Source organism: Myotis davidii, unplaced genomic scaffold (genome assembly GCF_000327345.1).
Source record: "Myotis davidii unplaced genomic scaffold, ASM32734v1 scaffold70, whole genome shotgun sequence".
Taxonomy (NCBI): domain Eukaryota; kingdom Metazoa; phylum Chordata; class Mammalia; order Chiroptera; family Vespertilionidae; genus Myotis; species Myotis davidii.
Genome location: NW_006282434.1, coordinates 2,230,776 through 2,256,590, shown reverse-complemented (window position 1 = coordinate 2,256,590; position 25,815 = coordinate 2,230,776). Strand labels below are relative to the sequence as shown.

At 40.9% G+C, this 25,815-nt stretch overlaps 1 protein-coding gene across 1 annotated transcript in view; it reads left to right on the top strand.

Annotated features, from left to right (window-relative positions):
- Nucleotides 1–146: 146 nt before the first annotated feature.
- ENOX1 (ecto-NOX disulfide-thiol exchanger 1) overlaps nt 147–25,815 on the top strand; it is a 271,625-nt gene continuing 245,956 nt past the window's right edge. The window contains exon 1 of the mRNA XM_006752974.2: nt 147–355. Within this exon, the coding sequence (XP_006753037.1) occupies nt 298–355 (58 nt within the window). The 5' untranslated portion in view covers nt 147–297. The remainder of the gene's footprint in view (nt 356–25,815) is intronic.

Sequence of the window (25,815 nt, the reverse complement as noted above, 5' to 3'; positions counted from 1 at the left end):
AAAGAGTGTTTGCATCTGCTTAGGGAAATGTGCCTGTAATAATGACTTATTTAGAAGAGAGACCAGAATGGAATGGAATGAAATGGATTGATAAGCCAGTTTGAGCAGGCAGAGAGCAACCTGGGCCTTAGGACTCTTATAAAAGGAGCTGTGCAGCAAAGCACTTTGCCAAGACTGGGTCTGGCAAGACCTATCTCCACTCAACAAGCATTGTCTCTAAACTCCCTGCAAAATTCATATTCTTACAAATGTCTTAAGGCAGGCCAGCTCATCTCGAGTTTCACTTACGCTTCTAAGATGGTGCGGATTTCTCGATTCAGCCCTGCAGACCCCAGTGTAGACATTGCTCTCCGAGGTACGTTTTAAACTTCATGGAGTCCTTTATGACTGCACAGTGGTTGGTGGTGTGATGCTGTGGCAGTGAGTTAAAGTGCTTTCTTGGTTGCCAGAGAGTTGGCGAGTGTGCTGATGCATGGGTTGCTGGAAAAGCTTGACTCAGCTCCTTTCCCACATACTGAACCTAAAATGAACCAGCAGTCAGAAGCAGGGAGCTGACATCTCATCTATTGGAAGGATGAGCTGAGGCAAAAAGAACAGAAAAGAGAAGGGAAGGGAAGGGAAGGGAAGGGAAGGGAAGGGACATTGGCACTGCATGGCTCTTTTGTGCTTCTCCATTTGCTGTTTCTTGTGCTTTGTCTTTTTTCTCTTCACCTTTCTGCTAAGAAAATATGGTTGATTTGTTTATAATCATAGCTTCCAGGCTAGCAACATATTGAAATGGCAAAGATGACAACAAAAAAGTTTCTTAAAATAAATTTTAAAAACTTGACGCTAGATTAATTTCTTTCTGTCAAATTTGTCTGCTATTCAGTAAAAAAAAAAAAAAAAAAAAAAGTGAAACCATTGACCATATTTAAGTTAGCAAGGTTAATCTGAAACAAAGTGCAGTTTATACTCTGTGATAATGAATGTTTACCTTTTTATAAATTTAAATCTATCTTTGCACAATTAGCAAATTATTAAACGACCTTTCCTTCAAAGTCGGCAAGCAATTGCTTGTTTCTACTAATATGAGAGCATGTTTTACAAGGTTCAAGTTGATTAATTGACAAATGCTGATAAAATCAAAGCAGGGCTAAAATGCAGTGCACCAGCTGTAGTATAAATTACTTCTGTTCGATAATGTTTCAAGGGGCTATACATTTATGGTTTACCTTTCAATAAATATTACTGTCTTAATTGCAACATCCGTTGTGGAAATTTATCTCAAGATGACTATTAGGAACCACCGCTAGGACTAAACATTTCTGTATCTCTATATTTATTTATTTATATATTTATTTATTTTGCTCATGGATTGCTATGAGCATTTAAAAAACAAATGCTTTATATTTAATGTGAAATGAGTGCTAATATAATTTGAAAATCATGCTCCCTTGATTGACCTAAGTATAGTGTTCTCTACATTTCTGGATTGTTTGAACTAAAAAAAGAAAAAAATTAAATGCTCCACTGACCTCAGACCATTCACTAAGAGCAGTACATTCTTAGGCCATTGTCATCCAGCTGTTCTGGCAGCTGTGTTGGGCTCTATTAGAGGGCCTATAGCAGGCTGTTTCATGCTTGTATGTGTTTCAAACATGGAAGATGATTGGCCAAACCCAGATTCTTGTTTTTGTTTATGAGTAAGTAGCTTATCAGAAGGACCTCCCACAACCTAGGCCAAATCTGAAGGTGCAGAGGACCCAACAGGAAGGGAGTGGACATTAGGCCACAGGCCATCCTGCAGAGTTCTCACTCCTCTCCTGTGTTGTCCATGCCCATGGGATGGACTCCCACACGCTACTGCCGCAGCATGTGGATGTAGGGGTCCAAAAGATCTGATAGTTTTGTCTGGACATCTTAAGGTGTCTCATCTAAACTCCTGGGAAATTAGATACCCTCCAAAAGTGCCTTTGACATACTTTTCTCAACAAAGTCATTTTCATTCAACAAATGTTTATCAACCCTACTTTATGCCAGGCACTGTGCAAGGTCCTGGGGATAGAGACATAAACCAAAATGATTTCCTATCCTGAAGCTTAAAATATTCAATCGTAACTCTGGACATTGGCAATTTGTTATTTAAAAGATACCCTTACATAATTTGCCAAAAAAAATTGAGGCCCTGTCATGTACCGGGTCCTATTCTATATGTTTCCTTTCTTTAGTATTTTTTAAGAGACCACTAGCTTCTGGTGGCCCTCAGGGAAGTTTGAGCTACCTCAGTTGCTGGTTACCAGGTAACAGCTGTACTCAGGAGTACCACAGCTGCCAGACCTGGGTTGATATCAGTGGGACTGAGCAGAGACCATCACTCTGAACCTTTGATCATCAGTTAAAGGGTGCATTGTCCTCAGGATGGACACGAAGATCATGGTGCAGGAATATCGGGCTGTGTAATGAGGGAATTAAGGACAATTTGGGACACCTGGGATCAAGCTGATTTTGGAATGTGGATCACAGTAGAAGCAGATTAAACTGGCAAGTCCAGGTTGAGGGTTAGGAGAAGTGGCATTGGGCTAGAATTCAGTGATGGTGAACCTTTTGAGCTCGGCGTGTCAGCATTTTGAAAAACCCTAACTTAACTCTGGTGCCATGTCACATATAGAAAATTTTTGATATTTGCAACCATAGTAAAACAAAGACTCATATTTTTGATATTTATTTTATATATTTAAATGCCATTTAACAATGAAATATCAACCAAAAAAATGAGTTCACGTGTCACCTCTGACACGCATGCCATAGGTTTGCCATCACTGGGCTAGATGGTAGAATTCCAAGTGATTGCCTAGATTCTAGGCCCTAGAAGGTAAGGACAGAAGGCAGACTGGTGATGAAGGTCACAGAGAGGGAGCAGGTTAGAAGAGATCAAAGCAGATTAACAAGCAGGTGAGCAACCAGAGCCAGCCGTTAGCCCAGCCGGCATGGGAGCAATCTGAGAGACAAGCAGCTGCTGGGGTGGGGTCAGCCATTAAAAGAATCAGGATCAGGGGTAATAAGGAGAAAACTCTTTGCCACTGAGAATTTGGCCACCAGAAGTCAAGTGTGCTTCCACTAATCCAGGTCACAGGGCTGTGAGCAGGACTGGCAGCATGATGGAGAATTTCTGAGTTTGGGCTCATTATGTTCTCTCAGCCCAGACATCATTAAGATGATGTTTGGCATGCAGTAGACACTCCACAAATACTCCACTGAATGCACCTGGCTTCTGGGGGGGAGGGAAGATGGAAGGGAGGGAGGTTCCAAAATTAAGGGATTTCTACATGGCAGTACAAAAAGTTTAAATTACCGTGGCACTGAATGGAGAAAAATAAGCACAGGGGAAATACACGCATCCTTTGTTTAAATGATACATACGAACACAGTAATTGTGTTTGTTCCCTGCCTTGGTTGCTGTCCTGTGAATGCCATTAAGTGAGAAGAGGGACAGCGTGGCGTGGAACCCAGGACGTTCTAAGAGTGTGTGGTGAGGTGTTAGCCAGTCAGCAGTGTTTTCCTTGTGAGAGCATTTGGAAAGAAAGAAATACAAAGGGAATGGTGAAGCGATTAAAACCTTGCTGAACTCCCAGGTCAGTGTCTGAAAACCTCGGTGAGATGCCAGGATCTGGCTGAGGTTCAGCCCGTGTCCCTTCTCATCTTCCATCAGGAAGGTACTGCCTGCCGATCCCCACCCCTGGAGGCTCTTTTATGTTTGTGGTGGCAGCTGCCAGCAAAAATAATAGGAATGATTATTTCGTGCAACCTTAATAAAAGTCCTATTGTGCTAGTGTTGTACATCACACATAAAAGTTGTAAAACACGATCTTTTAAAAGATGCCCTGCATCACCAGGTTGGGTCATTGCGGCATAACAAGCTCACTGGGGCACCACGTGTGCCGACTGCCGTGCTGAGCCCGGAAGCTAGAGAGCCCTTCCCCCCTCCGCACTCCTGTACCAATGTTCCCTGTGTTGGCACTAGATGGGGCATTGTTATTATTACAGTGGCTCTAAAATGTGAATATATAAAACCCAGAAGGATGGAAACATTTCTTTAGAACATGATATTGTACTACTGAATCAGAGGACATTGTTGAAGGAAACAGCCATGAAAAGTGTCTAATCCAAACCCTGACTTTTGTTTTTAGCTGAAAAAACTGACCAGCCCATGTTCACACACTGAGTCAGAGGCAGACCCAGAACTGGAGGCCGGAGCCCAAATCTCAGGAAGCCACGGCAGCCTGCACACTGTGCTTTCCCCGGGGCGCGGCAGTGAGGGTAACATGGAAATCCAAGAACCCAAGTGCTTAGCTCTCAGAAGCTGCCTTCTTTTATTTACATGGGGGGTTAAAAAAGAGTTAACTCTCTAAGAAAGGGTGGGCAAACTTTTTGACTCGAGGGCCACAATGGGTTCTTAAACTGGACGGGAGGGCCAGAACAAAAGCATGGATGGAGTGTTTGTGTGAACTAATATAAATTCAAAGTAAACATCATTACATAAAAGGGTACGGTCTTTTATTTCAATAGTTTTATTCATTTCAGACAGGCTGGATCCGGCCCGCGGGCCATAGTTTGCCCACTGCTGCTCTAAGACGTGCCCTCCTAAATAACTCTTCCTACAGCTTGACTCTACATGTAGGTGGCTCAAAGAAAAGTAAACAGTGAACATAATTTACATACATACTTGGTTTGTTTATTTTTTTAACCTCTCTCTCTTGCACACAGAGGTGTACTTACACATACATGTACACATCTTTGAAAAATAGCAATATGAATGAACTTCATTAGATAAAATATGAAAAAACAAAATATGATTTATTATATTTGGATTCTAGCTAACAAATTTCCCTTAGTTTTTTTGTTCGTTTTGTTTGTTTGTTTGTTTGTTTGTTTGTTTGTTTGTTTGTTTTAGAGAGAGAGAGAGGAAGGGGAGAGAGAGAAATATTGATTGGTTGCCACCCTATCTGAAGATCAACTCAAAACTTAGGTATGTGCCCTGATTAGGAATCAAACCTCTTGGTGTATGAGATGATGCTATAACCAACTGAGCCACCGGCCAGGGCTCCCTGAGGGCTGTACTCTAGTCAGCTTCTAAGCACTGTGAACACCCTTCAGGCTTGGCCTGTCTTAGCCTCTTAGCCATATACACACCATCATCTTCACTTGGGCATTAGAATCCTTGAGCATTAGAATCCTTGGGACATTAGAATCCTTGGGGCTTAGAGCCATTACTTAGAACCCACCTGAAGACGAGGACTTCCAAGAACTTCTCTCTCCAGGTCTACCCAGGGGAGCTCGCTTTCCCTTCTTCCTTTTTCTTCTGTGCCAGCAGAGGAGCCCGCCTTTATCTCCACCCAGGGTACCAGTTCGATTAAATTAATAAAAGAAAATGAGCAGTTTTTCCTTGTTCTCCAGCACACAGCAAAATTCTTATAAACCCTGCAGTTGATTTGCAGACTTTTTTTTATTTTCATAGCAGACCCTCTTTCTCATGAAGATTAATTTAACTTGTGTTTCAGTCTCACTGAAAACAGGTGATTATTGCAGTCGCTTTTTCTCCATTCAGTGGTGGTAGCACTCCTCACTCCCAGGCCTACCGGGCTCAGGTGCATGAAGTCCTCTCCTTCTTCTTAGTGCACGTAGGGTGCTTGGGAGGAAGAGCAGGCCAGTGAGAAACCATCTAGTCAGTGATTTTTATTTTATGTCAGACATTGAAAACTTACTTTTTTTTTTTAGTAAAACACTTTTAAAAGTCAAATTTTAAGAACTTGGCATGCATGGGCTGATTCCTCCCCCCCCCCCCCCCTACACCCCCTTGGAATTCTCTCCTCTGCCTGCTCTAATCCCATTCATCCTTCAAGATCCAGCTCAAATGTCATCTCCTCTGCTGGGCACTACCCTCTCTGCTCCCATGTCCCTTCCATAATCGTCACTCTTTATTTTGTGCTGCCAGAGCATTTTATTCAGACCACGAGAGTGTGATGCCAGGGCATTACAACCAGTTTTGTGTGTGTGTCCTGCCAACCCAGGGTGACCTCCGAGGCAGGCAGAGCGGACGGTGCCTGGTTCATCTTGCACAGAGCACAGGGGCAGAAGTGCACGGGAGGCTCTGTACCTATTCATGGGGTTGAATCAGATCATGTCAGCACCACCTCTTTCATATAAGGGTTCTGAGGTTTTGGAAAATGTATCAAGTAAAAGGGTAATTTAAACACCACAGCCTTCTGAAATTTCCTGAGACTTACGTTTTTTTTATGTTCTTATTTTTAAGGAGAAATTGTTATATAAAACTAGGTGTATCTTACTATGTATATGAGAGTACTGTTCCCCACGTCTAAATAGGATAGAAATTTTTATCACAGGTTCACTTGGCTTTATGCAAACAATGTGTTCTAGAAAAGTTGTATGTAAGTCTAGTGTGTATAAATCGAATTATGTATTAAAATGTACTAAGGATTCAATTTAAAGAAAACACTTTTCCAAGTGAAAAGTATTTATATGAAAAGGATAATGTCTGAATTTATCAGGGGATTTGCCTGTACTAGAGAAGTATGTTTTCTAGAATGATAAAGGGAGGCTCTCCTGTGTTCCAGTCAAAATTTACCTGACATTCATTTTATGCTTTTCCATAGTCTATTAAAACACTGGACTTACTTCTAAGAAGGTTTTTAATTCATACAACATATATTCTTGGCTTACTAAGGTGAATAACTCCTCTCACTATCTTAAAATTGGTATGCATTATTTCTGGTTCAACTAATAAAAATTTACTTGAATGGGCATTTAATAATTTTAACTCAAATCTATTGGAACGAGTCAGTATGTTAAACTTGATTTGCAAGAACTAAGAGCTGATGTGAATGCTTGTAGATCTGGATATAGAAAAAGACACCAGGCTCAAACCACCATCTTGGAACTAAAGTTCTATGTGAGTTTTATTTGAACATTTTCATTTTCCTTATTTCTATACTGGTCAAAAGGGAATTGAAGAGAGGTGTGGAGGAGTGTGGGTTTGGGGTTATTGCTGTTAGAGTTTATAGTGAGTGACTCAGTTAGGCAGCGTCCTTGGCCTTCAGACTGCAGGTCACTGCTGCTTCATCTCCTGTCTCCCAGTGGTGGGCACAGCAGAGGTTCTTAATAATGCATCCACTGAAATAAATATTCCTGGCTCTGAAACTATGCATTTAACACACTCTCAGCAAATGCCATGTGGGAAACCTAGTGCTTTTAGACTGAGGTTCTGCGTGCATAAATCAAACACTAGAGTGTTGACCTTTTTCAGTAAACAGTACTAGAAATGTTGGGTACCTTTAACATTCAAACACAGCTTTTAAAATGTGTTCTCATTTTCATGGACAGCTGAGACCTGCCTGCACTAATACCCAGCTAATCTGAGGTCTGGGAAATGCTTGGAAATCAGTCAGACTCGGTTCATCCTTGCTTGTTTTAGTTCAATGCGTGGAAGCTCTGAGGCCTGCTCTGTTCAATACTCCCTCCATACAGGCCACTTAATTTCCCAGGAGCTCTCTCTCATGTCTGAGCTTTTGTCTCGTGAGCATCGAATTTGGACCAGCATATATGCCTCAACCCAATTTTAATTAAGTGGTAAACCTGATCTTTATTTATTAGAATTTTATTTCAAACATAGATATCCCCCCCCCACTGCTATTTTAAAAAATGTTTTTATTGGCTATGTCTTTTCTCACTCCTAAAATATATCTAAAGAGAAGCCCTCCTCCCGGTTGGGAGAGTTCATCCGAGTTTTATTACTGGTCCTTGGGATCCGAATACGCAGAGCCAAGTGGCTGCCTGGAGATTGCTTTTACCCAAAGGTGACCATTACCAGCAGACCCGCAGTACTGCCTTAGGGCAGGTAGGTTCTGGGACGGGGCCTCCAGATGGGAGAGCTGCATCTGACCTATTCCACTGGATTAAAAATTAAAATCTGTTTAGAAGCAAGCTGCTCACTTCTAGCCTGAAGCATCTAGTAGCATTCCCAGGTTAATGAATGTGTTTCCTTCATTCTTGTTTCAATTCTCGCCTCCCACCCCCATCCCCACCCCTCACAACACACACACACACACACACACACACACACCACTTTGTTTTGCTTTTCTTTGTCTGCTTTTCTGTTTGTCCAAAGGAAGTAACCATCATAACTCTAATAATCTGAGCTGAGATACTTATGTAGAGAAACATACAGCCTTTGTAAGAGATGATTTGTAAATTTAACTCAGTGTAATTTGCAACCAGTTCACAGAAATCTCTGGTTCATAGGGAATCTTTTTCTTGATTTGTAATTGTCCTGGGACACTTGCAAATAATGTAAAAAGAAGTTTGTATCATAGGATGTAGGTAATATTTTGGATATGCTATGGAACTATCCCAATTTCTTAAACCTACATGAACACATCCAGTACTGTGTATTGAGTACTGATCTTCAGAATGATGATCTGAATACATCAGAAGTATCCGAAATGAATTATTTCTTTGTCTTTCATGGCTGTGACAGTTTTCAAGAGTTCTGGCTAGTCATTTGTAGGATGTTTTTGAGTTGTTTTTGTCTGATGTTCTCTCATGATTAAGTTGAGGTTATATAATTTTGGCAAGAATACCACAGAGGTGATATACCCTTCTCAGTGTATTCTATCAAAGGGTGCATATAATGTTAATATATGTTATTACTAGTTTTAAAATCTTTTTGATAATATAGTTGAAACAATATTTTCTCTTTAGTTGTCCAAATTATATGATTATTTAGAACATAATATTCTAGCCATTCTAATGATTACAGTTTATGTTTAGTATTAATAAAAATATGCTTTTATAAATATAATATACATTTTCATCTGAATTTAAATGATACTTCAAGGATTTTTACAATTATAATGAACACTTTTTACAGCATTCTAGTTTTAGACATACATCTAAGTTACTCTGAGTTTTAGTTCCTGGTCTATAAATTTGTTGTGAGAATTAGATGAGATGATATATGTGAAAGTGGTAGTATTAGGGAGATGCATGGCAAATTTTAAGTAAACTGGAATTCTGATTTTGATCATTATTGGGTAAAAAAAAAACCTCACATTCAGTCTCAGGGAAGTAAAATTTCAAAAGCTGTCATGGGTTAGTGAAATATTGTAATCAGTACTGCAGTAAATATTTAACTGTTCAAATATATAGGAGCACATTGGTCACAATTAGGCTCTTTAAGTTACCCATTTGTTTTCACTTTAATTATTCTACTAATATGAGCTTTAGTTTTCCTATTAGTTCATTTATTTGTTTTGTGTTTAATTGTTAGCCCTAATAATAACCTATAAATAATACGGAAGTCCTAGGTTCATCAGACTTTGAGGCTAAGGTTTCTTAGATCTACATAAGGAACAACCCTAGGGTTTAAATTTTATTTCTCAGGTTAAACACCTGTGCCTGTTTTACTCTATTAGATATCTATCCTCCATTTTTTGTTTTATATAAGAAGCTGTCTTATATAGCATTAAAAAAATCTAAAAATGCTTTGTCTCTAGTTATCTGAAACCATTTTCAGGGTCTATAATTCACTCACGGACAGATCTTTGGCCCACTAAAAGTGATGCAATGTGGTCTAAAAACTTTCACAAGAAAAATCTGACTCATCGATCATTTATTCACTGGAAATCTGTGTTTTCCTAGTTAGGTGCTAGAGTCAAGGGTGGGGAATGTCTGGCCTGGCCCATTGGTCACATGAGGCCCTCGAAATCATTTGGTCTAGCCCTGCCAAGGCATTGGGGGTAAGTTAATTCAATGTTTGACCAAATATAACAGGCTAATTTTTAAGTTGATTATTTTGTATGGCCTAGGAATGATATTACAAATATATCCAAATGGCCCTTAGCAGAAAAAAGGTTACCACCCTTGTGCTAGATACACAATAGTGAGTAAAAGAAACAATGCATGGAACTTCAGTCTTGTATGAGAGACAGACATTCAGAAAAATTTGTAGATGGAGAAAAATATGTATTGACAAATACACAAATATTATGTGGTTAAAGAACAGATTACTATAAAAGGACTAACAGGAGCCCAACGATGGTGGAGTTCAGCCCCCTCACTTCTCAGCTGAATATACAACTGCCTCACATTCCAAGTGGAGCTGTTTTCAAGTGGCTAAAGTGCTGTCAATTCATGCCGCCCAGCCTTTCCCCTCTCGGGTTTCCTTCTTGGGTCAGTTGCAAACTTCAGGGAAACACTGAAGCAACTCTGCCCTGGTACTTCTACACCAGCCCCTGCACTCTTCCTTGAGGTCTCTGGGTCCACAGTCTGAGCTCAGGGAGGTCACCCAGAGCCCGTTCCCCCGGACAGGTGGGGCAGGGGGGCTAGCTTGAAGAGCTGAAGGAAGATGGCAGAGTAAGAGTTGGTATGAACCAGCGCCTGCTTAGCCAGACTTCCTAAGCTCCCCACTGGGCCCAGGCTGGGCCCCTTCCCCACACCAGGAGGATCCCAGCTGAGGTCCCCTCCCTGCACCCAGCACTCTCCTCCCTGTACTACCACTAGGGGAAGGGAGCAGCTCACCTGCTCTGGACCCTGCCAACCTGGCAGGCTGAGGCTCAGATGGTGCAGCCTAAGGTGCTGGTGGCTGCGAGCCTTCTCCCCCTCTCTGAAGCGTGGGGAGGGGTTGCAGCAGCTCACAGCCACCCCTGGGCACTATGCATGGAGACGGAGACACTGCTCCATCCACCCGGGGCCTGTGGGGGTTGGGGTGGCCTCAATGGGCTCCCACTGGCCCCACTAAAGCCAGACTCGGCTTGGCCAGCCACCCCCACCTCCTGAGGACTGCACATGCCCCACAGGCCTCATCGCCCTCATGAATCACCGTGGTCTGGCCGTCCCATCCCAGGAAGTGGCCATCCTGATCGCCATGGCTCACACCCTGGTGCAGTTGGGCCTGCCCAGCAAACATGTACCCATTTATCTAAATACCTGCCTCTATACCGACCTGCCTATCTGGCCTTCCCTTTTGAGGAAAGAGCTTTGTTTTGTTTTGTTTTTGCCGAGAACTTAAAATGGTGCTGCCCACAGAAGGAGTTAACTAGATGTCCACTGAGTGAATGGGAAAAGAATGAAGGAACCTGAAACCAATTTGCCATCCCCCTACTCACTGGTTCTAATTCTTCTTTGGCGTATTACTTATAACATCCGGACCATCACCTATATTAGCTTTCTTTCTAATATGTGAAGATTACTTTCAACCTCCCCCCCCCCAAGTCACAAGCTAGTAAGTTGTCTTTCCAAAACTGACACCCAACTTTGGAATTCCAATAGTCATTATGGGCAGTTTCCGAAGTTGCCAGTTCTCAAGGTCTCATAACCTAATCCGGATAAATGTGCTGCAAACTCAGATTTGTAAGAGTGGGTAGCATTTGACGAAGTAGCATATCACCTTGGAAGTGTAAGCTTGCTGCTTGTTCTGAGAATATCTGCTGCTAGCTCTACTGTCTTCCCTCTCTCCACTCCCACCACCATCTCGGGCTAACACTTCATGATTGCATTGTTTATGGATTATTTTGCTTGCAGAAAGAGACTCACAAAATGGGAGTTGAGCAATTCTGTCATCTTTGTTATTTATTGTTAGTGGCCTTCCCAAAAGGTATTTGTATTTTTCCTTATTCCTTCTCTTCAGATATTTTAAAATATATTCCAAGTAGTAGCTCTGATATTTTTTTCAAAATGTTCAGTCCCGGTCCTTCTGGATCCAGGCCTCTCCAGTGTTGTTCTAAGACTTCTTCCTGTCCTCCTGCCCTTTTGTGACTGTTTTTACTTTTCTGTAATCGTTTCAATTTATTTTTTTTCCTTTGGGAATCAGAATTTGTAAGAGAAGTTCTTGTAAAGACATGGTGATTTCAATAGTGACATCCACTCTTCATTCACTAGATTATGACCATAAAAGTTTACTGACTTTTTAAAGTGTTTTTCATAAATCAATGGCATGAATCTGGTTAGAATTAATGTTCTCTGTCCTCACTATTATGAATGCTAGGCTGATATAGCAACTTTCTTCTAAGAGTCCTGTCATCTTCATGTTGTTATTGACTTTTTTTTACACTTGGTCAATATTACAGTTATTATGTAGTTCTTCCCAGTCCTTAAATATTGCAAACAGATTCCTGTCATTCCTAACCTATTTTTTAAGTAAACCACTTTAAATCTGTTCTCCCTGACTTTATTTAAAACTGTCTTAAAATATATGATACCTTGTGTATTTTTTGTTCTCTTGGCTAATGAATTCTGAGATTACTCTCTATGCTGTAAAAACGTACTTTATTTTCTTTCTACTAAAATGATCTCCTTCATGCTTTGAGCAGTAAAATCCTAGTTTTAGTATTTTATGAGTTGGTGAGTAAATACATGTTTATATTGTCAAGGCTTCTCTAATCTTTTCAGTCTATCTTTTATAAAAAAGCTCACTTTGGTTTCTAGTTGATAAGCTAGCATCTTTATGTAGAAAAACGTTTTACGTAGGAAGTATGAATTTAAATCCCTCGACATTCCCCTCAAAGCAGTCTTTTAGAGACTAAAGCTACCATTGTCATTATATAGATATGAAGAGCAGTGTGATCTGAATAAGCTCCCTTAAATGTGAGAGAGTGAGGAGCCAGCTGTGTCCTCCAGTGGCCTCCACACACTCTTTATTTCACACCTTGGGGTTTGCTGTCCCTTCTTCAGATGCTTGCTCATTTTCCCTCTTCCCCTTCCTATTGAGGTATTTTTTATCTTTCAACACTCAGTCCATATTTGTCTTTGCTGTGGTACTTCCCTGACACACAGACGAAAACCATGCTTTCCTTTCTCCTCATTACACATTTCTACAATATCTTAAAAACATAATTGGTTTCAACATCTAGTGATGGCTCCTACTGTGGAGATGTATCATTCTGTAAATGGCAATAAAGACTGGTTCGTGGGAATACTTGTTTTTCTTTACTGTATTTTTTGGAAAACAGCATAAGTTACAATAGCTTTCAGAATACCAATTGCATTTAAAAGTTTATACATTTTTAAAAGAGAAATGTATGAGTCCCATTAATTAATGTCTTGAAATATGAGTCATTCTTTCCACCCCGCCCCCCACATTTTAGGGCCGCATAGTTTATAGACAGTCTTTAGCTGGACCTGGTGCTGGCCGCAGTGGTCAGTAGCTGTGCAGAGAGGACAGGTGCCGAGAGGATATTTTAGGAGGATCTGGCTCCCACAGTCTTTTTTTCTTCCACCTGTTTGTGACATTGTCTGTTAGAGCTGGGACGTGGCGGAGACTGCATAGTATGCTGCTAAATATAGCGAGTCCAGATGGTCAACTCATGTTTTCTCCAACAGACCACACGGCATCTTAATACTTTGGGGCAGTTTCTGACATGCTGAGTTACTCAGAGGCCTGAGTTTTAAAGTGCTTCTGGTCTAAAGCTTCCTGGCCAGAACAGCATGGCCCGTCTGTTTTCAATGTGAGAATAAATAACAAGGAGAACAAATCGTGTTTCCTAAAGAGATATCATAAGTGATCACACAAGTCCCTCTCTCAGGTCTGTCTGCTGTGACTGCTACAAGGTTGATCATTCAGATTGCTCCCTGCCTTTCAATGTTGGGGAAACTAGTCGGAGAGAAAACGCACATAGAAAACAACCACAAGAAAGTGGGTCATGTTAAATGGAAAAGGGCATAAAGAACACTGCTTGCCAACGTGCCGTTGTTCTGTAGTTCGATGGTGGATACCAGCTTAGTTGTGTTTGCTGTATCTGTACCATTTGAATATTGATTAACTTATTTCTTTATATAAAACTCGCGAAAGTATCCTTTTTAGCCTCTTTCTAAGCAATAATATCAGCAAAATCTTACCCTTCTTTCTGGAACATGTTAATTTGAAATATGTGAAACTGCCAAATTTGACAATTTTTGTAATCCACGAAAACATTAACCTCATGGCTCAAAGTAAACATAACTATTAAAAATTAAATTAATGATTCCACATCACACATTAAATTCCAGGACATACCACCCTTGAGGAATTCTGGAGATAGAAGGAGCAAGCAGTCATAACAAGTTGGTTTGTAAGGTTTCACAGAGAAGGTGGGGCTTGATGTGAGCCCGGAGGGAAGGATGCATAGAGAAGAGAAGGGGGATCCATGTTCACAGGGAGCAGCCGTGGGTGAGGACATGTAGGAGGCAGTGTGCATCCCTGGTGAGAAAGGAAGGCTGATGGGCCAGAGAGAACACTCCTGTCTCCTCTAATGCAAATTCTTAATCCTTGAATTTATTTGAAAAGCGAGGTGATATTCTCTTAATATTACTAATACCTTAAGCAGGGTCAGGCTTCTCCATCGGGAGTATGTGGCTGTCAGCAGGGTGACCGTGGTTGGAAAGAGCTGTGTAATGTAAGCACGGGAGCAATGGTGTGCCTGCAGGAAGACAGCTGCATAGAGTGGGAGGCTTCGTGGTACGTTCCCCCTTAGAGAGCCAGGCTCCCTGCCTGTTGAAGCCCAGTGAGGGCTCTCCTGCCAAAGACAGCGACTAACAGGGGCGAACCTCTCTCCAGCCCATGCGGGTGCTCTCTCTGCCCTGCCCGTGGATGTCTTCATATCCCTCTGGCCCTTCCTGACTGTGCTGAAAACCCCAGCCTCCGGCTTTCCACCTTCCCAGGTGCAAAGAATGGGTAACCACCCAGCACATTCCTCTGAGCTTCTATGAGGGGGCATCAAAGGTCAGTTTCCCAGGATCAGTTTCCACAGCTGTCAGGCCCAGGCTCAGCCCTGCCTGAGGTGCGTTCCAGCAGGGAACATCGAGGCATCTGCCCACGGGCCACGGAACAACATGAACTATATTTTCTTGGAATGAAAAGAGAACAACTGTGCTCTGATGTGTTTAAAAAAAACAAAGCACAAAAATAAAACCTGCCTGAGTACTTCAAGTAGTGGGACTGTGTCCTCATTATTTTTAGAGCTCGCTATAATTTAGAAAATTATGGGTAGGCCTTATTATTTCCTTATATTGAAAGAGCATAAACTTGTATATGTTTCATTGACAATTTATTGGTGTTTGCTATCTACTGTTAATTATTTGTGTCTGGCAAAAAGAACAAGTCAGGGTTGCTGCTCCCTTGAGTTAATAGTGTCTAACCCCCGCCCTCCTCCCCCAAAAAGCTTGAGGTTCAAAATAGATGTCAACAATAGTAACCACAAAACCAATCCGTCTCAGAGCCAAGATGAGGGCTAAATTACATATAAATCCTGAAATTGTCACTGTCTTTTTCTTTCTTGTGAGTCCAGGAAAACCATAACTCCTGGTGACGATTACATATCCCTTTCCTGAAGATACAGTGAATTTCATGTTTAATTGAGTCATTCAACAAATTTGTATATGTGCATTTTAAAATACAGATTTCATTATTATTCCGGTACGGTGAAGCCAAAAGACCAGGACAAGATTGATGTTGAAAAGATATTTTGTGCCCTTGGCAGTGTGTTCAGTGGTTAGAGTATTGGCCCATGCATCAAGGGGTCACAGGTTGGATTCCCCGTCAAGGGTCTGCCCCCTGCCTCAGTTCGGGGTGTGTGCGGGAGGCAACCAGACAATGTGTCTCTCACATCGATGTTTCTCTCTCTCTCCTTCTCCTTGCCCCCATCCCTTCCTTCTGCTCTTTCTGAAAAGTGATGGAAAAAATATACTCTGGTAAGGATTAACAAAAACAAAAAAAAGAAAAGATAGTTTGTTAGAGTTCCTAAGAAGAGAGGACCTGCCGCACTACAGAAGGCCACATCAGAGGCACCAGGGTCAAGGGTCAGTCAGGATGTCGAGGGAGTGATGGGGAAACGTTGGCCAGAGGTCTTATTGTGGCTCCCCAGGGAGAGCAGAGGCGAAGCAGGGTATGCGGTTTAGGATTGGCTAGTCTGAATAACTCCAGGGTTCTGAGGTACAGGGCTGACTCTATATGTCTAGGACCTGGCCCTGGGGATAGTGGCCGGTGTGAGCCCCACAAAGGAGCTGATGGAGGGGATGCGCCCTGGAAAGTTGGTTTGCATTGGAAGAGTGCGCTTCCAGGCGCATTGTTTGCTGTCTCTAGGAATGGGCGAGCTCTCTAGTGTCAGCAAGTCCCCAGATGGCAAAGCATCCGGAGATACAGAAAATAGAAAACAAAATTAATACAGTATTTATATATATGTTTGTGTGTGTGTATGTGTAAATGTGTACACATATGCAACATACACACTCATAATATTTGCTCAGTGAATTTGTTGAAGGGGAGGGAGCATGGGTATCTGTGTGCCAGACACTGTTTTGGCTGATGGTGATATTGCAGAAAAACTATTTAAAAATTTTAAAAGTCAGCCTGTCCTTATGGCAGACCAACTTACCAAAGAAATAATTATGTAATATGACCTCTGAGACTGAGAAATCCTATAGAGAAATAGAGCTGGTAGAAGGACAGAAGGTAAGTGACGATGCTATTTTAGGAAGGTCAGGAAAGGCCTGCCTGCACAGGGTGATATTTCAGCAGAGAAGGGACTGAGGGGAGCGAGCAGGGTTGTTGTACATGTATCTAGAGGAACCACAGTGCAAAGTCACTGAGGGAGGACAATGCTTTGTCAGGCTCAAAGAAGAGTTATAAGCCCTGTGTTCCGGGAGCTCTAGGGGACAGAAAGCCGTAGGAACTGAGGTTGCCAAGGTGACCAGAAGGCAGATTCTGAAGGAGTTTGGAGGCCATCCAAGAGAGATGGGAAGCTGTTTGTGCATGTTTCTGTGGTGCTAGAAACTTAAGCCATCTGAAGACAAGAGATCAGCTTTAGCCTCAAAATGCAAATTAAATCGTCATCACCCCACTCTATTTTCATATCTTCTATACTATTAAATATTTGTATATTCATTGTGATGGCTCAGTTTATAAATGGGGAAGCTTAATATCTTTCTCCCCAAAGTTCTTAATTTTAACATTTTTTTCAGTTTTAAACAAATTAAACAAATAAAAAAATTTTCTATATGATACAAAAGGACAGCTTCAGGTCATGACTGTTTGAAAATGCACTGAGTTTCTTGGCATATATGTGACATTTAAATAACATGAAATGTAAATTTAAAAACTGCCATACTTCTGCAAATCTAGGAGAAGGAAAATCTGTGAACAATCAATAATTTGCTTTTATTTTCTATTACATCATGGTGTTGTTTACACTTGTGTCATTTACTGAATATAAAGTAAAATTCATGCACACCTCACTTACCATAAGAGCACCCATAAAGAAAAGCTCATTTCAAATCTAATTGTGGACATTGTTCCTTCATTAAAAATTCATAGGGTTTGTGAATGTATCACATAAGTATTGGAATCTCCATTATTTCCCCTGCTCTTTTCCTACTGCCAATTCTGATCAGAATTTTAAAAAACCCATATCTACAAAGGTGTTCTTTGAAGAACAAAAAAAGGGCAAAAATTATAAATAGAAAGACCATCTGACCCAATATGCTGCAGTTTACCAATTTAGTTTCAGTGTATGTAGGTAAATGGACCATCTTCTGTTAACCACAGCATCTTGTTACTGCTACTACCTTCTTCCTCTCAGCAAACTTTAAATGTGCTATTAACTAATAGCTGGTCCATTGTTTTTGTTTCAGGTAAAGGGAGGAAACTGAAGAGTAGGTGGCTCACTTAGCTACTTCTCTGTTCTAGTTCTAACACCTCTCCATCCACATGAGAGAGTCAGAAGTCACCTACCGCTTACTAATACTGTGCATGTTGTTTGCTGCAGTGGACAAGATTAGCAATGCTTTGCACCACCTGCTTTGGTTACCTCCATGTTGAGCCCCGCTGCGTGTACATACACCAAAACTGCGATCACATGGCAGGGAGGAAATATACGCTTCTGGATTTCATGTATAAATTTATAACCATTGGATTACATTTAATATATTTCAGATGTCACCTTTATCCTCATATAAACTAAATTTTGCAATTTAACGCAACAAGGCACTTGCAAATTCAGAAACAATCTGTGCTCATACAGATCTGATTGGAAGGATAGGACTATAACCTCTATTTTATTCTGCATCACGTTTCCAGTATTAATTCACAGTCTCTCTTTAATTTGCTGCCTTTCCTAAAATGGTCTGCTCATCTCCTCAGTTCCCACGTGTGTGATCTAAGGCTACAAAACATATCCAAAACGTCCTGCCATTGTTGGCTGTTGTTCTGAATTTTGTTTGCTGGATTAAGACAGCAAGATTACTAGCTTTCCCCTCTGTTTGATCTACTGGACCACAGGAGTTTACAGAGATGCTACAGTGAAACCCTGCCACACAAAGGCTCAGACCACCTAATTTATTAGTCTAGTGTCATTTGTACCAACAATGAATTAAACCAAAATGCTGATAGAAAAAAACCAGAGAGATCAGAATATGTACTTTTGGGGGTGGGGAGGGGGGATATGCTTACAAAACTGTCCTGCGTGGAGTTCTTGCTGCTATTTTGTAATGGAAAGAATTCCTGTATGAGAACCTAGCTAAAGGGCTGGATTTAACTATCAAAATGTCTGACAGTGTTGCCAGTTACGTGTCATTTCCTTAAGCTCTTCAAAGGGCGTTATGCGTTTAGCCCCTCAAATAACTTGTGAGAGGAGGGTTGAAGGCATGAAGTGGAAAAGCTCAGGAAACTGGCCCACAGGGAACTTGTGACAGGAGCTCTCCTATGATATGCAAATTGTGCTGCCACACTGCTGTGCACCTTTTAATGGGAGAGGCAGAAAAAGGGATGTCCCCACATCAGCTCTCAGGGCTTAAGAATGTCTTTCCTGGGAATGAAAAGCTAAGTGTCGAATGGTAATGAATCTGATAAGAACACGGTGAGACTTTGATTCAGATGTACATCCCACAATAACATAGACTCTTGTGCTTCCAGAACCTCCAGTAGGTTGGTGTTCCCTTGAAACAGGAATTAGAAGTTGGGATTTCTGGTTTACTTAGCTTGTGGCTCTGCCGAGCTCCATAGTACCTCCACTTCCCACTCTCTAGCTCCTGGTGGCTGGCAGAAAGGAGAACCGAACTCCAGGCCTGCCTTGTAGCTAGCTGACAATGTAATTATACAGCTGTGTTAGAGACACTGTGTTGGGGAGAAGTGGTGGGACGAGGATGGGAAGGGGTTCTGGCACAAAGCGGGTGGGTAAAGGAGTTAGTAATCCAACTTTACCTCCCAGACGTCCCACTCATTTGCCCTGACCAGCCTTCCCACCTTGCCCTCCTGTCTCTCACTACTATATTTTGTTAAGGAGAGAAGTGTTGGTGTTGGTGAAGGCGCTATCTGCACAGGGAGAAGAGTTCCAGGCAGTCCTTGATGGCAGTGATATTTATTCCAACCTCTTAGCTCAAACCACAGATTTACCCTCAATAGATGTATTCAGACAAAATTAAGCCCAGTTTGGGCTAAGGCGCCTGTAAGATTTTCTGATAAATTCTAGCCCATTGAAACTCCCAGGCTACATACAGATCAACCCTAGGCGGACGTCTTATGCATTTGTTCCCCCTCTCCTTTTCTCTAATGTGCAATCAATATTCTGACTTTAAGAAAAATGTGCTACTCAATAAAGCATGGATCTTGAGATGTTTTTTGGCAGGGATTTGTGCTGATTTGCTCAGATTCTTTTCCTTGCCTACTTTTATGACTGAAGTAGAGGGGTTAGGATGGCTGACCGGGCCTGGGGTAAGGGCCATGCAAAGACAACAAAGCTTCCAGGTCCTGATCACATGGGATCCTCAGCCTGCTCTACCTTGCCACCAGGCTGTCTCCTGGCGCAGTGCTGATGCTGGCATTTTCCCTCCAAGCAACTCTGGCTTCATGTTTCCTTACTGCTCACAGCAGCTCCTCCTCTACTTGTCTTTCTTTCTTGTGGGGAATGGAAGGGGGATGGAGTAATCTTAGTAACTTTCCTTCCTTCTTGCAAGCCCAGCAATACATTAATAAGTAGTTATATTCAGAATCTAGTTGTTGTTTTCTTATACTAGGCAGGCTCCTGTGAGTATCTATTATGCACACTATAGCAAGCTCAAGTCTGCTAACACTTTTTAATTTGCAAACATCTTGAAGAGTGAAGGAAGGGAGAGAGAAAAACATTGATCAACCTAGGTGTGTGCCCTAATGGGAAATCAAACCTGGGAACTTCTGGTGCACAGAATGATGCTCAACCAACTGAGCCACACCAGCCAGGGCCCGGGTCTATGTCTTAATCACCATTCTATAGCCAATCTCAAGCACAGTGATCTGCCTTGAGTAAGCATTAAATACACATCTGTTATGTGAATGCATCCCCAGGGCAAGAAATTAGTCCTTTTACCCCAGACTCCTCTCCCTTTAGAACCAGTCAAACCAAGAAGGACTTCCTTGTCTGCCTTTTTGTTGGAGAAAACCTTAGTTCCCCAAATCTAGAAAAATAGAGGTCCAGGCCAAGTCCCTACTATTCATTAGCTTTGTGACCTTGGGTAAATGACCCAAAGTCTTAACTTTAGAATCTTCGTTTTTCTTCTTTTGTAAAAAGTTGCTAATAACATCTATCTCATAGGTTGTTGTGAGTTTTCATAAGATCAATTATGTGGGACTGTTATGTAGTAAGCTATTTTCCCAGTGGGTGCCTCTGGGGGAAGGGATAAGATGATATTCTCCTGTAATTTATGACTTTAGCTTTTTAACTCATTACAAGTATTAGTGTTAGTAATGATACCTTTTAAAATTAAAATGTCCTTGTAAAGAATATTAGTTCCCATCTACCTAATGTATATTAATGCTTGTTCTCAGATTGAAAAGAACTGTGTCACTGTATTTTCATGCAAATTTCACTGCTAGACCAAAGGACAGTTAAATTAGCTGGTAGCTAGGGTTGGTAGCAAAAGTTTGGGGAATATGTCTGAATGAAGATGATGTCTGCTATTCAAGTAAGAGTTTGGTGTGCAGAGATTGCACTGTGAGAAGTCTGGAATAATGCTACATTGAGTTTAAGGTTGATTATGTAAATATTGTTATGTCAACCTTTTTTAGCTTATTAATAAAACTATTGGTGTTGTAAAGTGTGTGTCAGGTTGATATGTTGGATCAGTACATAAATACATGTCTACTTCATCGTGCAAGTAATAGAGTAATTATCCTAATGGCTCAATGGGCAAGGCCTGGAGTTAACAGCCACTGTACTTCTCAAATGCCATCACTTGGTACACCGCACTGTTTAACCACCACTAGTTGACAGTTGTTTTCTTAGCCATTATTTTATAATAAACAGTATCTCATAATCAACCATAAAATTTAGAATTGCACAAGAGTAAGAACATCACAGGACTTGAAAACAGGTCTTTTTCATCAACTCGAAAGGAAGAAATATGACAATGCTAGTGGGAATTCTTTTACAATATTTGTTTAGATTGAGTTTAAGCCATCTAGCTGTGAAAATAATAAACCACAGTAGCAATAGCAACATACTGTCATTCCCGCAAAGCACATTCAGCCTAATTTTTTATAAATAATAATACCATAAATAAATATGATTACACTAAGCTAACATGAAATTACATTTGGTACCATCGGCCAGATGTTTTTCTTTCACGTCTGGGTTCTTTAGGGTCATTTTTTTGCTTGCTTCTCCACCTTCCCCTGATAATTTGTAAGTAATCTATGAATAAATAACGAGGATAGCACTTGATCCAAGTTTGGCAGATTTGGGGGGAATGATAGATTTGTTTATCCCAGTGTAGCCAGCAGGAAGGACACAGACGGTGCCTCAGACCAGCCGTGTAGCCTCCGTGGGCTCAGGCAGCAGAAGCTTTACTTTTGCAGACTTCACCACACACATCAAATGTGTGGAATGCACTTACACCTGACATTTGTTTAATTTTGTTTAAAGGACATTTGAACAAGATTTTTATAATTTTGCTTTTTGAAATTATTTGCCTACAAGTTACTCCTTTTATTTAAAACAAGCTCTGATTTCTCCATAATTGTTCAGACTCAGGAATTATTTACAAAGTGAGAAAGCCCCACTTACAAATGATATTCAACTATAATAATGTCAACATGAGTATTAAATTTGATAATTAGAAAAGTTGTCATGATACAAAACTTATAGGAATTTTATTAAATAATCATTTATTTTTGATAACTCATGTTTCGTTGCCACAACATTTTCAGCTCTCCAACATTTTTATAGACCTCCTGTCATATGGGTCTAGTTGTTGATACAACCATGGTTAGAAAAATGGGCTACTTTCCCAGGGGCCAATGAGTCCTTGGTCTGGAAGATTGGAGTAGAAACAGATTCTATTTGAGAAGCTTAACCCTCCCTTCTAGGAAAGGATTTCTAGATGACATTTTTTAAGAGGCAAATATTGTCTCCTACTGATGGGAAGAATGAGTTAACATGGGAGAAGGTGGGGTAGAGAGCAGCACATTTTCACCTTTTTATGGACGTCTATAACCAAGATAGAAAAGGAGTACAGAAGGAGTTATAGCTGTAGCAGCAGTGTTTACAGCGATCTTCAACCTTTTCCAGTGCTGGAACCTTCCCATCAGCGTTTATTTTACACCCTCCTCTTTGGGGAATAGGAACCTCCATGGAGATGTTCTGTGTTGTAAGCCTTGCCGGGACCACTGTATGTAGATAAGCCTTACTTCTGATGGTAAGGCCTGACCTCCAAAACAGCTAGAGCATAAACACTTTCACCAAGAAAGAACCAGGACAGTCTTCCTATTAGCTTCTGAATCATGAATGTCCTTGGCGCTAGAACCACCTTCACCCCAAGTCTCAAGAAATTTTGGGCCCCACAAGCCATCTGCTTGTCTGAGCACTTCCAGTTGAATCTTGCTGAACACAGCCAGTGGCACCAGAGGTTTGACCTGTTTCCACAGAATGCTTCTTGCCAGTCTAGAACTTTCCAATTGGGTATTGCACTGCACATGCATTTCCCTCAGGCACTGTGCCGCAATACCCCTCCCCTGAGGAACTCACTTGCATAACATAACCATACCTGTGAGTTCCTCAGAGCAAAACCAACTGTCCCAGGGAGCCCATTGGTTACAGAGCATGTGGAAAGAGAAAACAAGGTCTCTAGCCCGGGGCAACTCATAGGAGGTGGGGTGGCCTGCTAAGTCTGTAAATCCTTGGGTGACCATGACCACAGAGCTAATGCTTTATTCATCATGTCGAAATGGCTTCATTAAGAGCACATTAGTTTAAAGAGTAACTAACATGTTCTTCGTGACCCTACTAGGAGAAATGTTAAACAGGATGAGCAACTGGCTCAGGCTGGATGTGGGCTGATCTAGGTTTTATTGCAGGTAAATTTCCATAGATGAAAGAGTTCTAATAAGGTTTTGTGGGAAATAGATGATTCATTTACCAGAGTTTGCAGCCATTTAAGGGTCAGTTATTCACCCACTACAATTAAAATGTTCCACCTTGTAGCTTAATATGTTTTCCATGGTTGGGTCAAGGTGTAAAATGAGTACAGAACAAAAAAAAAAATGTACAAAACAGCACAAATAAGAGAATTTTATATTGTCTGCTTTCCCTTATATAAGAATACAAAATTTATAGAAATTGCTTTCTGTATGTAAGTGTGGCTGAAAAGACCAGTGTGTGCCCATATGTCTTTCTACTCTATGCATGCATACAAATTTGTTCTTTCATTTGTGGTGGCTGTGGTTTATAGAATTCACCTCTCTTTTTTTAAGATATATTTTATTGATTTTTTACAGAGAGGAAAGGAGAGGGATAGAGAGCTAGAAACATCGATGAGAGAGAAATATCGATCAGCTGCCTCCTGCACACCCCCGACTGGGGATGTGCCCCCAACCAAGGTACATGCCCTTGACTGGAATCAAACCTCGGACCCTTCAGTTCCCAGGCCGACGCTCTATTCACTGAGCCAAACTGGTCAGGGCTGAATTCACCTCTCTTGAAGCCTGACATCTCCTGCAGTGAGTTTCAAAAGTGTTGTTTCCTTTCTCAAAAGGACTTCTTGCTCTGGTCTCTGGGCTACTCTTTCTCTGGAGTTCATGGCTTTGCCAATTCAAGTGAAGCTTTTATGTAGCTGCAGCATTCTGTTTACTTTGTCAATTCTGTAGAACTTTTTGAATGGGGATTTGAAGAGAACAGAGAATGCAAACAGGAAAAAACAACAACACTTGATTGAGTAGAAGCAAGAACCCTCTTATATGCCCTTATTTACTTGTCTGTGACTTGTTAGTTTGCAATTAGACCTTAATATCCCTATTCAGGGGATAGACAAATTATGTTACCAAGGCCACACATCACTGCAGAAGTAGGATTCAAGGGCAGAGCTCAAATCTCTTACTTTCTAGATAAGGCCTCAGCTGAAGGAAGAATTTCTGAACTGTAAGGCTATTTTGAAATAGTTGCCTGTCAGACATAGTTTGTGATTTCTGTATCTTTGAGAAGTTGGAATTGATGAACTCTAAGGCTCGAACATTGATGTTTTATGAACCTGAGTGTTTGTCCTGAATCCTCAGGGACTTAGAAAACCTTTGCTTAAAGTGAGACTCTTTTAGCTTTAAAGAATGCAGGCTTATGTTTACAGATTAGATTGCTTTCTTTAATAATTCACAGCAGAGTCAGCAATGATAACTTTTTCCTATAATAGGTGTATTTTGGAAGGTGGAAAACAGCATAAGACCACGTATTGTATATGTGCTTGATAGATTTCCATTAATGAGAGGAATGAGCTGACTCATTACATATAAATAATCTTCAAGTGTAATATTGTCCTCAGAAAATCTGAAAGAGTCTAAATGTGGAAGGCCCTATATTTTAAATGTTATCTTTTATTAAGAGACTCTGAAATTACATATACCATAGTAGTATCCAGCCTTGTTTCCTTTTCTGTTTTTAATGGAAAGGGAAGTACTTTATTTCTAAGGTCTCAAACTTTCTCTTTTACTATTATATTCAATTTAAACATATAAAGAGTAATTTTTTAAAAACACAGGTTTCCTGAAAACAAAACAATTTTACCTCTGTCATTGCTCTATACTTATGTAAGTAATCCAAATTGTATTTTTCTTTGTATCAAAAGATAATTGGCTTTATCTACTATCCTGGTTGAGTTGTCTTTTTGGCAAAGTTGGTTATTTTGTTTGATTGCGTGATTTCAGAGGGAGAACTTCTGTTCTCTTTCATTCTCTCTCCACATTGAGTTCTTTGAAGACATGGTTAAAACCTTACCATTCATTCAGTATCCATTTTCTTCCTAAGATAGAACAGTGATTTGTAGAATAAAATTGGCTGCTAGATAAGGTGGAAAAGAGGAGGATGTAATCACAGACTCTTAATGGCATTTTGTGTTTGAGAAATGGCCATATCTGCTTTTGGTCCTCTGTGACGCATGCCAATTGAAACTTTTCCTTTCTTCCAGTGATTTCACTTCTTAAGCACTGTACACATTATCCCGTCGTTACACTAATGGGTCTGGAGATGCCCTTATTTATAGATTTCGACTCATTCAATGAGCAGCTGTAAGAAATCTCACAAAAGGAGAACATCACTGTAACCTGCATATGACCCTACATTGTCTGCCAGGGAGGTGTGGCCTCTTAGATCTCAGAGAATGACCCTGTTAAACTCACCAAAAGTTTATCTGGAAAGATCTAACTTTTTGTTTAATTCTCTCTAAGTTTTTGTTTTTTAATTTTAAATTCATCTATGTTCTAGTCTCCGACAGCATTCCCCCCTTTTGAGTTTTTTAGCTTTCAAACTTCCAACCTTTGGGATTGGACCCTTTGTT